A 17,700-nucleotide genomic window follows, 5' to 3' on the forward strand; every position below is an offset into this window, starting at 1 on the left:
ATTTTTAAAAATGCCTTGGAGTGGCTGGCCAATATTTCTGAATTTCTATTAGGATACAGAGCCTGGTGATCCTTTATTCCACCCCATTGGGTAGAAGCTGAATGTTAACCCTTGTTGGAGAATAAAGAAATTCCATCATGGTAGATAGCTCTCAATAAGTGAAAAGGAATCTATGGATCTTGAGCAATCAACAAGCATTTATTAAACATCTACTGGGTGTCAGACATTGTGCTAAGCACCGGGGATGAGGATAAAAGTGAGAAGATTACATTCTAATGAGAGAAACAAAATACAAAAGAAATATACAAATCAGCTACAAGTTAGCCTTGGAAGGGAAGGCGCTAGCAGAAGGGAGGACCAGGAAAGTCCTTAGAACGAAACACCTTTCTTAGCCTCAGTTTCCTCATCTGTAAAATGCGAATAATAAAAGCCCCAAACTCGGGTTTGTTCTAAGGAGCAAATGGAATAATTTATGTAAAGTATTTTACGAACCTTAAAGTGCCATATAAAAATCAGTTATTGTGGACAGAACTGTGTGAAATGTTAATACTAGGATATCATATCGTACGAGAAAAGGAACCTTAGAGGTTATCAAGTCTGATTCTCATTTCACAGATGAGAAAACTGAGGCCCAGGGAAGCTAAGTGATCTGACCAAGGACATACACAGTATCACGGATGGGACTGGAGCACAGGTACTCTGACTCTTGCAAGTGTACACTTTCCTCTGTATTGCAGTGCCTCCAGGGTAAATGGAAGGGGTATGCTTTGAACTCAGATCAATCCCTGTTAAATCTTTAAAGCCCTTAACAATCTGGTCCCTTCATATCTTTCCAATCTGCTTATTCTTTACTACCATCCAGGAATTCTATGATCCAGCTACACAGATTTACTTGTTATTTCTTAAACGAAACTCTCCATCTCCTGTCCTGGAAGAAGACAAAGGACATCAGCAGGATGTCTTGCCTTGCTTGTGAATTGGATTTAAGTGAGGTAGAGCTGTGCAAAGTCCCTCATTCTGTCCTCGAGCCATCAAAGTCCAGTGGCAAGGAAAAGTTAGACCTCGTAACTTGGTAACTTTTTACTGGCCCCATTTCATTACTGGCCCATTTCATTTCTTCCTTTTCCTCAGCTATCACTTTCTACAGGAAGCCTTTTCCTATTCCCCCCTCCCCCCCCAGTGCCTCCCGTTGGAGATCACCTTCTATCTACTTTGCATATTTCTTGCACGTTAATAGTTGTTTACATGTGGTCTTTCCCCATTAGAATGAGAAGCTCCTTGAGGGCAGCAACGATTTTTTTTTTGTCTTAATTGTATCCCCAGGGCTTAGCAAAGTACCTAGAATACAGCAAACACTTGATAATTAGTAATTAAATAAATTACTAAAATGATTTTTTTACAGACTGTAAGACCAGTGCACTACCCACTACTCTTTCATCTTCTCCATGATAATAATGTTTTTGTTGTTTGTTGCTATATAAACTCATATTTATATTGTGCTTTTATGTCTGTAAAGCACTTTCTTCACAAGAATTCTGTGAGGAAGAAATACAAGAATTCTTACACTCACTACAGACTCAAGCCATTTGGGAGCTCAGTCTAACAAGCAGTTGGCAGGAAAGGGATATAATTAGAGTCTCAGGGGTCTGCATTCCACTCTAACCACCTCCACAATACAGAGGACCTAGTAAGAGAGGGGAGCAGAAAAAAAAAAAACCATAGCTAGAATTTATTATGAATGGCAAAGGAACATATGCAGCAGGGCTTAAAGCTGATAAAGGAGAAGAAAGGTAGAGGAGGGTAGTCTGCAGTTCAGGTTGATTTTATTCAATAAACATTTTTTAAGGACATACTACCCTGGAGTACTGTGTTATACCCTGAGAATGCAAAGACTAAAATGAAATAATCTCTGGAGTCAAGGAACTTGCATTCTACTGGGTGAGAAATTCACAAACATGTCAATAATATGTGTGTAGTCATGTCTGAGTTAAAGCTACTTAGTCATCACAGGGACATAGATAAGCAAAAACAAATGAATCTCTGGGCTTGCTCTCCCAATTCATAATGAACTAGATTCCTAGAATTAGGAAGGTTAGATTCCCAGAAGACAATGACTACTTGGCCCATTCAGGTTTGGGGGATAACACTGATGGGTTGGGGTTTCTAGTATTGTCATTCATAAGCCCCCATCTAACGCATTTCCCAATATCAGTTAACCAGTTGACATTGATTAGCTTTGACATGAGTATTTACCAAGGTGGTATTTACTGAGAAGATACTACATAGGTTAACTGGGAAGAGTGTGTGTGCTCATCCTTCCTTGCTGAAGAAGACCATGCCATCAGAGAAATAATGGCATGACTTGCACTTGACTTTGTTTTGAGTGGGCTTTGCAGGTCACCAGTCTCACTTCTCTTCCAGAGCCATCTGAATCCAGTGACCAGATATTCACCAGGATGATTGGGGATGACCCAGGATGAGGCAATTGGGGTTAAGTGACTTGTCCAAGGTCACACAGCTAGTGAGTGTCAAGTGTCTGAGGTGAGATTTGAACTCAGGTCCTCCTGACTCCTGCACTGGTGCTCTATCCACTGCACTACCTAGCTGCTACTGGCAAGAGTAGTTACGATGCAATGCCCCAAACAGGGGCACACTGTCCCCCTCCCCACCACCCACATAACAAGTTTCCATGGGGAGCATGGGCTTAAATTTGGAACACAAAGGACATGAGGCATACATGGAGGGAAGATGTGGGGCTGAGGACTACCTGGTAACTCCTGACCCTCTGAGTCCTTCTCTTACTTCAAAGAATATTGACCAAGTTCCTTTCAGAATGAAGCATCAGTGACCAACGAGTTGCTCCCTTGCCCAACTCAAATGGCTCTTTGTCTGGTGCTGTATTTCAGGACCTTAAATCCCAACCTTAGGAGTCTGCATTTTATCATAGAGGCAATAAACAGCCATGGAGGGATTTTAAGCAGTCAAATCAATGCCCTAGGAAGGCTTATGTTCACAGCTGTGTGGAGGATGGATGGAAGACTATAGAATATGGTAGAAGGGAGACCAGCTAGGACGCCTCACAAAAGTCTGAAGAAGTGATAAATGGCCAATCCCTTTTACACAAGTGGTTGAGAGATATGAACAGTTTGCAAAAGATGAATTGCAAACTTTCAAGAATCACATGAAAGACTGCTCCACATCACTGATCACAGGCAAAATGCAAATTAAAACAATTTTGGAATTTCACCTCTCAACTAGCAACTTAGCAAACATGAGAAAAGACAGAAATATCAAAGTTGTTGTGGCTGCAGGGAATACATGCATGCGAAAAAAACTTTTGGTAGAACTGTGAATTATTCCAACTATTCTGAAAAACAATTTGGAATTATGCAAGAAAAGTGACTAAATTCTTCCTAGCCTTTGACCCAGAGAGCTGAGAGCTCACTGCTCTCAGGCTATCTGAGACAAAATGAAAGACTCCATAGAGACACACCAAAATATTCAAAATATGGCTAGGCACAAAATATTTTTATTATTGTCTGTCATTTTTACATCACATTAATTTCCAAATCTATCTTACCCTTCTCTCCTCACCAGTAAGCTTTCCTTTATAACAAAGATTAAAGAGGAGAAGTAGGGGCAGGGGAGAAGCCGTTCAACAAACCCAGCCATTTGGTAACTGTGCATAACAGTATATGCAATATTCCATGCCCATAGTGACTACTGTTGCAATAAAGGGAGGGAGGAACATTTCCTCAGACCCTTTCTGAGGATCCTTCCTAGCTTGATGATAATAATTACATTGCTATTGATTTATTTTAGCATTATTTTCATTTACATCACATATCTGATTCCCCCAACTTGCTTTCTTTTGCCTCATTTCATCCAAGGCTTCCCATATTTCTTTGAACTCCTTATTTTCTTTGCAGTAATGTTCCACTTTCGTGAGCACTTTCATGGACACAAAGATCTGGCAGCCAACTAGGTGCCCATCAATTGGGAGAATTTGCTAAATAAGTTGAGGGGTACTTTGATAAATAACTTAAAAGGACATCAAAAGAACTTATAAATGAATGAATGAATGAATGACAAGATAGATGTAAATAGGTAAAGTAAATAGATGATAGGATAGATAGATAAATAGATGGGATAGATAATGGATGAATGGATGGATAGATGGATAGAAAGATAATAGATGATAAAAGATAGCTAGAATAGATATTTGAAGTGATTGAAGATAAGATAGGTAATGAATAGAAAGATGGATAGATTGATGGCTAGAATATTAGATAGATAGATAGATAGATAGATAGATAGATAGATAGATAGATAGATAGATGATAGATAGATAGATAGATAGATAGATAGATAGATAGATAGATAGATAGATAGATAGGTAGGTAGGTAGACAGACAGATAGATAGATGAAAAGCCACGAGGATCTGGTGTAAGATCATTAAAAAGGGAGTAAGGTAGTTTTAGTCCTTCCTAGAAAATAGTGATATGGCATCCTATTTTGCTTTTTAGCATTGCACAGAAGTAAATAGAAAGAATAAAAAAGTTGAACCAAAGAAGTCAGAGAGGTCCAGGATAATAGAAAAAAGAGGAGAGAGCATACGGGGGAAGGAGGAGAGGAGGGAGAGGGATAGGAAACAGAGAGGTCTTTTCCAAAATTTTGCTTGGAGGCTTGTAATTTAAACTTACTCCACTAAAAAAGACTTTTGCTGGCTCTTCTGCTTTGACAGGAATTTAAAGAGTGGAAAAAACGACTTCATATCAACTATTTAACAATTATTCTGTGTTGAAAGAAAGGCTTCCCGAAAACAAAAGCTAACTAAACTAGTTTAGATTTTAAATGTGGACCAGTTATTTTGCCTAGAGGGCTGACTAGAATGGGCTCTTTCTGACCCCAAGTTTGCATATTCCCAGACACCTTAAGATCAATCTGTCCTAGTCTACATAGTCCCCCTCCATGAGTCGCTTGTGGCCCAGAAAGAAAAAAAAAATTGGGCTGTAGTAAAGGTGGGAATGGATGTTAGGGTGCTGAGTTGGGTGAAAAGTCAGGAATGATCACAACAGATGGTCTCATAGTAGCAGAAATGGTGCCATCATGATGTCAGCAGTAGAATGGTGGAGAGTGTATACAGCGTGGCTACCTTCTTCTTTGCTATTTAGCTATGGTGACCACATAGAATTGGAGAATCTTTGTTTTGGAAGGGAATTTAGAAAGCATCTGGTCCAACCTTATTCAATGTAGGAGTCTCCTCTATAACACCCCTGACAGATGGTCATACCTACTTAACACAGATTTAAAAACCCAAATAAAAACTCTAACATTTTACATCTATGAAAACCATGTTAATGTTGGAAAATCATTATAATCATATAAGATGATTGAAAGTTACTTATTGCTTAATGTGAATATCCATAAAATTCTGGAATTTTAAACAAAGTTTTGCTATCTGGTTTAAGCTAATTTTCCACTGACATAGTTGATTTTTGCAGTCATACTAGGAAAATCTTACTGTGACTATGGCATGCTGACTTACCTTGGATCTTGTCCAAAAATATCACAGACTCCTAGATCATTAGAGCTAGAAGGGACCTGCGAGACCATCTATTCCAACAAGCTCATTTTACAGCTAATGAAATGGAGTCCTGGAGAGGTTAAGTGATTTGCTATCTACCTGGTTTATACAAGCTACACACAAGTTTATACAAGTGACACACTTGGACTCAAGGCATTCTTGGATCTCCAAAGGGAACGCACAGGGTGAGCTAACACAATGAGCCCTGGATGGACGTCATGTAGAGTGTTCTGTTTAGTTAGGGCTCCATGATTTAGGAAGGACTCTGACAACCTTCAGAGAGTCCATTAGAGGGTGACCAGTATGATGAGAGAACTGGAGAATATGCTTAATGAAGACTGTTAAAGTAAATGGTTAACATGGAGAAGAAAAGATTTGGTGGAAAGACATTATTACTGTCTCCCAGTATTTGAAAAGGCTTTCGTAGAGGAGGGGGTTGATAACTATTCTGCCCAGCTCTAGAAGACAAATCTTAGGAGCAATGGCTGAAAGTACCAGAGCATTTGATGTAGACTTGATGTCAGGGAAAAATTTTCTAATCACTCAATCAGTAAGTATTTACGAAGTGCCTAGTATGTGTCAAGCACTGCTCTAGACACGGGGGTTACAAAGACAGAAGTGGGGCTACAAAGCAGTTTCTGATGTCGAGGAGTTTAAATTTTACTATGGAGTTCAGGGAGAACAATCAACACATCTACAAATAAGTAAATATACAGTATAAATATAATAAATACACAACGATTTCCAAGATGGGCAGGAGAATCTAAAAATTTAAGAATCAGGGAAGGCTTCTTGAAGGAAAAGTATTAGAGCTACCCCAAAAAGGAAGAGGTTTCCTCAAGAGGCAGTGGTTATCTGTCACAGTGGTTCTACCAGTGGAGGCTGGATGATCACTCTCAGTAATGTCCTAGAGAACTTTCTCATTTAGGTTTAATTTAGACTAGGTAGCCAAGGAGATCATGTAGTCCAACTTCATCATTTTATACACTAAGAAACTGAGACAAAAGAAGAAACGATTCCCACCTCTTTCTATGACAAAAATTCTTATCTTCTTACCTAAACCAGGGAGGGACAAAACAGAGAGCAAGTATTAAAACAATATCCTTAATGAACATTGATGGAAAAATATTAGATAAAATATTATCAAGTGGGCTATAGTGATTTAATAAAAAAGATAATATACTATGACCAGCTTGGATTTATAACAAGAATGTAAGATTCATTCAATATAAGAAAAATTAAAAATATACTGTGTAAAAAACAAAAATAATAAAACCACATCATATTAGTGATGTTTAAAAAAAAAGATTTGACCAAGTACAACATTAAAAAATAATTAGAAATCATCAGAATAAGTAGACTTTTCTTTCTCATGGTAAGTATGTATGTATCTAAAACCAAGAGTAAACATTGTATGGAAAGGTGAAAGATTGGGGACCTTTTCAGTAGGATCAGGGTTAAAGCATGGATAGTGATTTTTTAAATCATTAATTTACTTATTTTTAATTTTCAACATTCACTTCCATAAGTTTTAAATTTTCTCCACCTCCCTTCCTGCCCCCCTCTCCAAGACAACATGCAATCTGATATAGGCTCTACATATACATTCTTATAAAACATATTTTCATATTAGTCATGTTGTATAGAAGAATTAGGATGAATGGGAGGAACCATGAAAAAGGAAAAACAAAATGATAAACAAAAAAAGAGAGCAAATTCAATCTGCATTCAGACTCCAGAGTTCTTTCTCTGGATGTGGATGGCATTTTCCATCATGAGTCTTTTGGAGCTGTCTTAGGTCCTTGCATTGCTGAGAAGAGCTAAGTCTATCAAAGTCATCACACAATGTGGCTGTTACTGTGTACAGTGTTCTCCTGGTTCTGCTCACTTCACTCAGCATCAGTTCATATAAGTCTTTCCAGGTTTTTCTGAAGTCTGCTAGCTCATCATTTCTTATAGCACAATAGTATTCCATTACGTGCATATGCTACAACTTGTTCAGTCATTCCTCAATTGATGGGCATCCCCTCAGTGTCCAGTTCTTACAAACCACAAAAAGAGCTGCTATAAATATTTTTGTATGTGTGGGTCATTTTCCCATTTTTATGATGTCTTTGGGATACAGCCCTAGAAGTGGTATTACTGGGTCAAAGGGTATACACATTTTTATAGCCTTTTGGGCATAGTGCATAGATGCTCATTTTCACCTCTTTTATTTGGGATAGTCTAGAAATATTAGTTATAGCAGCAAGACAAAGAAGAAATGAGAGACTAAACATAGGCAAAGAGATAAAACTAGCATGTTCTGTAGATGATATAATGATCTAGCTAGAGGGTATCAAAGTGTCAACTAAAATTAATTGACATAATAGATTTACTAAATTTGGAAGATATAAAATATGTCTATATAAATCATCAATATTTCTACATATTATCAATAAATTCAAAGAGAAAGAGATGGAAAGATAAATTCTGTTCAAAATGACATAAAATCCTTGGGCATCTATACCAAGATATACCTGGAAACTACCTCAATCTGGCTATAAAGCATTCTTTACATCTATATGGTTTTCGTTGTTGTTCAGCCGTTCAGTTGTGTCCAGCTCTTCATGATCCCATGGACCACAGCATGCCAGGCCCTTCTGCCCTCCACTATCTCCTGAAATCTGTCCAAGTTCATGTTTGTTGTTTCCATTACACTATCTATCCATCTCATCCTTTGTCATCCCCTTCTCCTCTTGCCTTCAGTCTTTTCCAACATCAGGATCATTTCCCGTGACTTTCATCTTCTTGTTATTGGCCAAAGTATTTAAGCTTCAGATTCAGTATTTGACCTTCCAGTGAATGGCCTAAATTAATTTCTTTAAGTATTGACTGATTTGATCTCCTTGCTGTTCAAGGGACTCTCAAAACTGTTCTCTAGCACCACAGTTTAAAAGTGTTGATTCTGTGATGCTTAGCTTTCCTTATAGTTCAACTCTCAGTCATACATTGCTATGAGAAAAACCATAACTTTGACCTTATGGACCTCTGTCAGCAAGGTATTATCTCTGCTATTTAGTATGATGTCAAGATTCACCATAGCTTTCCTTCTAAGACTTTTAAATAGAGAAATATTAATTGCCCTTGAGGAGATAGTGTCAATTTAACAAAAATGGCAACACAATCAAATTAACTTATTCAGTGACATTTCAAACAATAAAAGGATTATGTTATATAGCGATAAAAATAATAACAATCCAACTGGAGGAACTAAAGGTTAAGATTCTCATGGGACAAAAAAAAGGTGGGCAAGGGAACCTAGAGGTCCCAGATCTCCAGCTATACTAAAACAGTAATCATCAAAATTATTTGACATTTATTTTTTAAAAAACAAAAAGAAATTGTGAGTCAGTAGAAGTGGAGTTATTCATGGTCACATAGGAAGTGTGTTTAATAGAGGTGGGTGTATACAATATATCAGATCAGATTTATAAAATCATTCAGTCTTTGGAATGATCAACTCTCTAACAGCATCCACAGAATCATGAATTTTAGAGATGGAAAAGTTAGAGGGTCATAGGATTTTAAACTGGAAATGACCTGAGTGGTCATCTAGGACAAAACTCTCATGAAGAAACTGAGGCCCAAAGGCATTTCCCCAAATGCTGCAGAGCCACTTAGTGGCAAAATCTGGACTAGAACCCAAGAACACTACCTTCCTTCCACTGTACTATATTGTATCGCTTATAAATGACTTCATGAATATGCAATCAAAGTTTTTAGAGTACACTATTTCCATTCTAAAATTTCTCTATGTAGTGATCAGGGCTGCCCTCACCAATGGGCCCTCTGTTGTCTTTCCAAGCTTCTAAGTGCTTTATGAGTTAAAATCCTCTCCAGTCCATAACTCATGAGAATGCACCAAAGTGTTTACTTTTACAATACAGAGGACAGAGTTTGCAACAAAGACATCTAAGGAAATAGTACAATAGCAACAGAATAGTTCTGTTATAAACCTTGACGTCCCTCTTCCACAAACATACATGTGGGAAGAGCAAATGCATAAGGAAATCATACATGGGACATACACATGTGAACATGTGTGGCTATACCACCTGTGCTCTACAGCATATAAATAAATCAATTAATATCTATGAAGCACCTACTATGTGCCAGAAACTATGCTAAATGCTGAGGATACAAAAAGGCAAAAGATAATCACTGCCTTCAAGGAGCTCACAATATAATGGGGGAGATAACATATAAACAAATACATATAAAACAAGCTGCTGAGGGAGGAAAGTAGAATTAAGAGGAGCTAGGACAGGTCTCCTGTAGAAGGTAGGATTTTAGTTGGGACTTAAAGGAAGCCAGAGAAGGCACAAGGTAGAGATGTACTCCAGGCATGGGGTACCAATCCAAGAGAATGCCCCAACTAGGGAGATGGGATGTTTTCTTTATGGAGAAGCAAGGAGGCTGGTATCATTAGATAGAAGAGTATGTGGCAGGGAGCAAGGTGCAACAATATGGGAAAGATAGGAGGAGGTTGACTTATGCAGGGTTTTGAATGACAAACACAGAATTTTGTATATGATCTTGGAGATAATAGAGAAGTACTGGAGTTTATTGAGTTGAGGGCAGTTAAGAGGTGAAGTGGATAGAATGCTGCACTTGGAGCCAGGAAGACCTGAGTTCAAATGTGACCTTAAATACTTATTAGCTGCATGACCCTGGACAAGCCATTTAATCCTGTTTGCCTCAGTTTCCTCATCTGGTAATGATAACAGCATCTATCTCCTGCAGTTGTTGTGAAGCTCAAATGAGATAACAAAGCATTTAGCACAGTGCCGAGCACATTGTAAGTGCGATGTGACTATTGGCTATTAGCTGTTCTGTAACATGGCTCTTTGCTAGTTGTCTCGAATCATCTTTTCAGGTCTCCTACTATATTCTCCACATTTCCTCTTCATTTTTGCTAGCACCTTTAATTCTAGTTCCTATTCTTCATGTGATTTTAAAGTTACAGAAACTCTTCTTTATTTCTCATGATTGCTTTTCCAATGTTAATTCTTGATTAAAGCCTGTAAATGTATCATTCACCACGTTGGAGAATTTCTCTTCAAGTATTTTGCGTGTTTTTTTCTTCTGATCTACTTTGTTTCAGTTATTCGTTTTTTAATTGTATGGCATTTTTGGTTCCTTGTCTTTTTTATAATTATTATTATTTTGGTTTTTAGCCATTTTCATTTTCTTTGGTGTTATTATTGATTGTTTTAAAGGACTAGGAGAGTCTATCTCCCTTATAATCTCCCGCTGCACAATTTTCATTTGTTTCCTCTCTCTACCAAATTTCATCTTTTTAGATTTGAGCTTTTATTATAACTTGGTGAGAATATTTGGCAAGATCCCAGATTGGTGTCATTCGCAAATTTGATAAGCATTATACCTCTGATTCCATTCAAATCACTGATTAACATATTGAACATTTTCTAAGCATACATCCCTAGAGAAGTCCACCAGAGCCTACCCTCTAGAACTAGTACCTCGTAGATTGACATTGATCAGTTTTACTATAATTATCATGGTAGAGGTTATGGGATTTAACCTATCAGTGGCTATAAGAAAAGGAAGCTGCCCCTCACCAGAGGCAGATTTTCTAGCCCTGAACCCAGGTGACAAACTTCAATGACTAACTGTAGAACAAGGAGGGACCAGTGCCCCCAACCCACTGGAATCAGTTCAATAGTCTCTCAATGTCACTATGCTAGACATACCTTTAACAATACATCCTAGAATTTGTTTTTAACGAATCAGTGTCAAGTTATCCTATCCTCAACACCATCTTAAAAAAAAAACTAGATATTTCTCCGTATTCCATTCTGTGACACTTCTCTCATTTTCTATGATTTTTCTAAAATCAACGACAGTTCAATAATCACATCTGACAATTCTTTCATTACCTTGGGGTTGCATGTCATCTAGCAAAGATAAACTGAACTCATTAAGAGTAACTAGGCACCTTATCACCAAATTATTTTATTCTATCCTTACTGATTAGAAGGTTATTCTTGATAGGGAAGAGAAAAGCAGAATAGAAGTTGAGTAATTTTGCCTCTTCTTCACCTGATGAGACATCAATACTTCCCCAATGATTCTGCGTTTCATTTATATAGGATGCTCCTTTGCCCCATTGCCACCCACCGAAATCTTACCCTTCTTTCAAGATCCAATCAAATGCAATTTCCTCTAGCCTTATCCTGATTCCTTCAAATGGAAGTGATAGTTACAGGTGTTTACAAGGACTATTTAGTATAAACACTAGAAGTTGCAACTTGTTTGATTGGTGATCTGATGGTTGGTAAGAAGTCTCTTATGGGGGGGCGGAGCCAAGATGGAGGAGTAGAAAGACGCACATACACATAGCTCCGAACCCACAACCCACAGAACGGCTAGAGGGGACCAACTCACGGTGAATTCTGCACCCAGAGGCCACGGAATATTGGAGCGAGGGAGATTTCTGTTCCGGAGAGACCTGCAAACCTCCCGCGGGGGGTTCTTCGCACTGCGGACTGACGCCAGGACTGGGAGCTGAGTGCAGCCCTGCAGCGGCCGCGACACCGTGAGGAAAAGATCCGAGCGGGCTACGGGGACGGGATCTCCAGCGGCCACGCGGGTCCCTCCACCCACAGAGGGACCTGCAAACCTCTCACAAAAGGTCCGTCGCGCTGCAGATGCGGAGCCCAGCCCAGACCTGCGGCGGCTGCGGCTCCGAGAGGTACAGATCCGAGCAGGCTTCAGGGACGGGATCTCCAGCGGCGGCACAAGCCCCTCCACCCACAGGTGATGGGGGTCAGTGAATCTCTTTGGCGGGTCGAGAGGGGAGTGGGGTGCCCCCATGGCTCAGGCCCCCCCCCCCGGGAGATAGAAGCTGAGAGGCGGCTGCAGACAGGGGCTCCCCAAGCGGGCGGGAGCCTGGATCCATTGTGGAAGGTCTGTACATAAACCCCCTGAGGGAACTGAGCCTGAGAGGTAGCCCTGCCCTGACCTGACCACCTGAACTTAATTCTCACACTGAATAGCAGCCCTGCCCCCACCAAAAGCCCTAAGGCGGGAAGCAGCATTTGAATCTCAGTCCCCAAATGCTGGCTGGGAGGACCAGGAGGTGAGGTGGGTGTGAGGAGAATATTCAGAGGTCAAGTCACTGGCTGGGGAGAATGCCCAGAAAAGGGAAAAGAAATAAAAGTATTGAAGGCTACTTTCTTGGAGAACAGACATTTCCTCCCTTCCTTTCTGATGAGGAAGAACAATGCTTACCATCAGGCAAAGACACAGAAATCAAGGATTCTGTGTCCCAGCCCACCCAATGGGCTCAGGCCATGGAAGAGCTCAAAAAGAATTTTGAAAATCAAGTTAGAGAGGTGGAGGAAAAACTGGGAAGAGAAATGAGAGGGATGAAAGAGAAGCATGAAAAGCAGATCAGCTCCCTGCTAAAGGAGAACCAAAAAAATGTTGAAGAAATTAACACCTTGAAAACTAGCCTAACTCAATTGGCAAAAGAGGTTCAAAAAGCCAATGAGGAGAAGAATGCTTTCAAAAGTAGAATTAGCCAAATGGAAAAGGAGATTCAAAAGCTCACTGAAGAAAATAGTTCTTTCAAAACTAGAATGGCACAGATGGACGCTAAGGACTTTGTGAGAAAGACAGATATCACAGAACATAGTGAGAAGATTGGAAAAATGGAAGATAATGTGAAATATCTCATTGGAAAAACAACTGACCTGGAAAATAGATTCAGGAGAGACAATTTAAAAATTCTGGGACTACCTGAAAACCACGATCAAAAGAAGAGCCTAGACATCATCTTCCATGAAATTATCAAGGAAAACTGCCCTGAGATTCTAGAACCAGAGGGCAAAATAAATATTCAAGGAATCCACAGAACACCGCATGAAAGAGATCCAAAAAGAGAAACTCGTAGGAACATTGTGGCCAAATTCCAGAATTCCCAGGTGAAAGAGAAAATATTGCAAGCAGCTAGAAAGCAACAATTCAAGTATTGTGGAAATACAATCAGGATAACACAAGATCTAGCACCCTCTACATTAAGGAATCGAAGGGAATGGAATAGGATATTCCAGAAGTCAAAGGAACTAGGACTAAAACCAAGAATCACCTACCCAGCAAAACTGAGTATAATACTTCAGGGGAAAAAATGGTCTTTCAATGAAATAGAGGATTTTCAAGCATTCTTGATGAAAAGACCAGAGCTGAAAAGAAAATTTGACTTTCAAACACAAGAATGAAGAGAACCATGAAAAGGTGAACAGCAAAGAGAAGTCATAAGGGACTTACTAAAGTTGAACTGTTTACATTCCTACATGGAAAGACAATATTTGGAACTCTTGAAACATTTCAGTATCTGGGTACTGGGTGGGAGTACACACACACACACATGCACACACGTACACATACATAGAGACAGAGTGCACAGAGTGAATTGAAGAGGATGGGATCATATCTTAAAAAAAAAATGTAATCAAGCAGTGAGAGAGAAATATTGGGAGGAGAAAGGGAGAAGTTGAATGGGGCAAATTATCTCTCATAAAAGAGGCAAGCAAAAGACTTATTAGTGGAGGGATAAAGAGGGGAGGCGAGAGAAAAACATGAGGTCTACTCTCATCACATTCCACTAAAGGAAAGAATAAAATGCACACTCATTTTGATAGGAAAACCTATCTCATAATACAGGAGAGTGGGGGACAAGGGCACAAGCAGGGTGGGGGGGAGGATAGAGGGTAGGGCATGGGGAGGAGAATGCAATCCGAGGTCAACACTCATGGGGAGGGAAAGGATCATAAGAGAATAGAAGTAATGGGGGACAGGATAGGATGGAGGGAAATATAGTTAGTCCTATACAACACAACTAGTATGGAAATCATTTGCAAAACTACACAGATTTGGCCTATATTGAATTGCTTGTCTTCCAAAGGGAAGGGGTGGAGAGGGAGGGAGCTAAAGAAGTTGGAACTCAAAGTGTTAGGATCAACTGTAATGTTCTTACCACTAGGAAATAAGAAATACAGGTTAAGGGGTAAAGAAAGCTATCTGGCCCTACAGGACAAAAGAGAAGACGGAGACAAGGGCAGAGAGTGAGGATAGAAGAGAGAGCAGATTGGTCACAGGGGCAATTAGAATGCTTGGGTTTGGGGAGGGAGGGGATAAAAGGGGAGAAAATTTGTAACCCAAAATTTTGTGAAAATAAATGTTAAAAGTTAAATAAAAAAAAAAAAAGAAGTCTCTTACGAAAACTCTAACTACTGCCTGGGAACCTGGGACCCTAGCCTGGTGCTAGGAAAGGTCATTCTCTTCTGAGTGCTTCTCAGATTTGTTTTTTGCCCTTATACTGACAACAAAGGGGCATAATGAAATGCAAAGGGTAGGGTCAACCACAATTTGATAGTTATCTCATCTCACTAATATCAGGCACTTATCACATACTGTCTCTTGTGTTGATTATGGATGATGAGCTGAAGATTTTTAAATCTTCTCTACTAAATTGTAACCTTTCTGAGGGCAGAGAATGAATATTATTCATCCTTTTATCCTCAAATAAGTAATAAACAAATTAATTAATGAAAAAGATAATAAATAAAGAAAAGAACCCCATTTGTTCATTCATTCAATAAACTTTTTGTTCTTTACTTGCTTCTGATGTCACATGCTCTAGTCTTTGTGTAGTGGAAAGAATGTTAAATTTGGAGTCAGAGGCTCTAGCCACACCCTACTGGAGAAGGTCTCTTAGAAAGACATTCTCTCCAGCTTCAGTTTCATTTGCCAGAAGAGGGGCTGGATACTAGATTGGATGGTTCAACTTTAAATCTGTTTTCTTCCCTCTGGCTCTCCCTTTTGTCTTTCTCTAGCTGGAAACTCCTTCCTCTAGTTATACTATCAAGCTAGTTCTCTCTCTATAGAAGAAATATAAAGCCCAGGGTCTTTAAGAACTCAGTAGGTCCCCTCACAAGGCAGCCAGTCCAATCTTTATTAGAAGGAATATTGTATCACTATTCATTAAATTAACATATAATAATTTTAATAATAGTAAAGTAATAAATCAGTTGGGCTAGTAACCTTTAAATCAGGAGGAGAAAATAGTGGAATGTTACTCTATGGATAAGTGCAGCACAGGCAGCCAGATAGAGTATGGGGGGGTCTGGAGTTAGGAAGACCTGAGTTCAAATCCAATATACTCATTGGTTGTGTGACTGAGTTAGTCACCTAACTTCTGTTTGCCTCAGTTTCTTCATTTATAAAATTGGGATAATAATCTTGCCTGCCTTGTGGGATTGTTGTGAGGATCAAACGAGACAATAATTGGAAAGTGCTTAACACAGCGCCTGGTACAAAGTAAATACTAAGTAAATAGTGGCTGTTATTATTAATTTATTTCTAGGGTCTCCCTTGAATATATAAATAAATCTGATATCTGATCTCTGAAATTTGTTTGGTTTGAATGTTCACCCACCCATCTAAAGTGCTCCACTTTCTGCATCCTTACTTCACTGTGGACGTCTAAAGGACTGCACGTATACAATATGGAATGTAAAACCTTCCCCAATATGACTGCTGCTCGGGAAACCTTCAGATTGTTTGCAGAACAAGTGTTCTTCAGAGAAACATAAAACGTCAAACCAGTCAGTGCGGAGAGCTATTTGGTGGAGAAGAAAGTGACGAGAGGAGTGGGTACTTTTTATTGCTGTGAAATGCACGTTGTGCTCTGTGGATTGACGAGTAGGATTCTGGTGACCTTTTCCAAAGTCTTAAAAAAAAAATTCCTTTGAACTAGAAAAGCAAATGTGAAAAACATGAACTCAGAAATTTCTAAGCAAGTGAAAAAGTCTTCATCTTAAACAGTCACCTCAGCTGTAGCTGTAATGTCTTCACCACAACCCCACAATTATCTCATAAATATAAGGCGAAAACGAACACCGGCAACTGTCTTTTTTAGCAAACATATGGAACTGGTACTTTCAGTCATCTCTAAGGCTCAGGGATAGTTTCCTGCAGAAGGTCTTAGACTGCCATCTACTGGTCATGAGCAGCATTTCTGTGGATACAAACAAAAGACAGGATTCTTGTCATCCAGCTTTGTGCTGGTAGCTCTCCCCATCCAGCAATGGTTAACTCCAAAGAAGCCACTCATCCTCTTACTTTATTTAAATATTTTATTGAGGCTCCTTTCTTTTCTTTCTTCCTTCCTTTCTTTTCCCCCCTACCACTATTATATCTTAATAGCTTCCTCACCCATCTTTTAAAACAAATTCTTTGGGGCTAGGTTACTCCACTTTCACCCTTCTTCCTTATGCATTGTTTCATTCCCTAGTTGGAGGTAATTAAATAACAGTTAATGCCACTCTGGTATTATCTGGCTTCTTTGTTGCAATTGTTACTGCTACTGTATAATTCTGAGTAACTGACTCCTTATTTTACAGAAACCAGTCAAACTGAAACAAAACATGTTGTCTGTGTCTGAAAACATATACCTCATTCTGCACCTGCTACCCACCATCTGTCAGGCAGGAAGCATGCTCCGCTCTCAAATCCTCCGAGTGAGGTCTTACATTCATCAGATTTCTGAATTCTTTAGCACTGTTTTCCTTTACATTTCATAATTAGTATGCTCACCTACACACCGTCAAGATTCTTGAATACAGAAGCAATGCATTAGGTACTTGTGTTGTGGTGGAAAGTGAACTAGGTTTGGAAATCGAAAAATCTGGGTTTGATTTTACTACATTATTTCCTAGCAGGTCACTTAAGCTCTCCAGGGTCTCAAGATCTTCAGCTGTAGAATGGTGACAACCCCTTGACCCCGAACTTCCACCCCTAGGTATGTACCCCAAAAGGTCAAAGATAAAAAAAAAGATTCCATATATACTAAAATATTTATAATGATATTTTTGCCAGGGAGCAAAGACCTGGAAACAAAATAGATGCCTATCAATTGGGGAAGATCTGGCCAAGCTGTGGTGCAAGAATGTGACCGAATAATATTGTGCTGTAAGAAATGACAAGTATGATGAATACTTGCCATGGAGAAGCATAAAAAGAGTTATGTGAACTGATGCAGAGT

At 39.2% G+C, this 17,700-nt stretch overlaps 1 protein-coding gene across 6 annotated transcripts in view; it reads left to right on the forward strand.

The window, feature by feature from the left end:
* Positions 1–14,315, forward strand: part of LOC140532851 (uncharacterized) — a 36,601-nt gene extending 22,286 nt beyond the window's left edge. For 4 of the 6 annotated variants that reach the window (XM_072651834.1, XM_072651831.1, XM_072651833.1 and 1 more), the window contains exons 5-6: positions 616–694; positions 2,422–14,315. In XM_072651834.1, coding sequence (XP_072507935.1) covers positions 12,785–13,873 — 1,089 coding nt within the window. In that variant the 5' untranslated portion in view covers positions 616–694; positions 2,422–12,784 and the 3' untranslated portion in view covers positions 13,874–14,315. Of the gene's footprint in view, positions 1–615; positions 695–862; positions 1,500–2,421 lie in introns of those variants that run through there. The other 2 variants (XR_011976699.1, XR_011976700.1) reach the window with 2 other exon arrangements.
* Positions 14,316–17,700: the final 3,385 nt, after the last annotated feature.

This window comes from Notamacropus eugenii, chromosome 3 (genome assembly GCF_028372415.1).
Source record: "Notamacropus eugenii isolate mMacEug1 chromosome 3, mMacEug1.pri_v2, whole genome shotgun sequence".
Lineage (NCBI taxonomy): Eukaryota > Metazoa > Chordata > Mammalia > Diprotodontia > Macropodidae > Notamacropus > Notamacropus eugenii.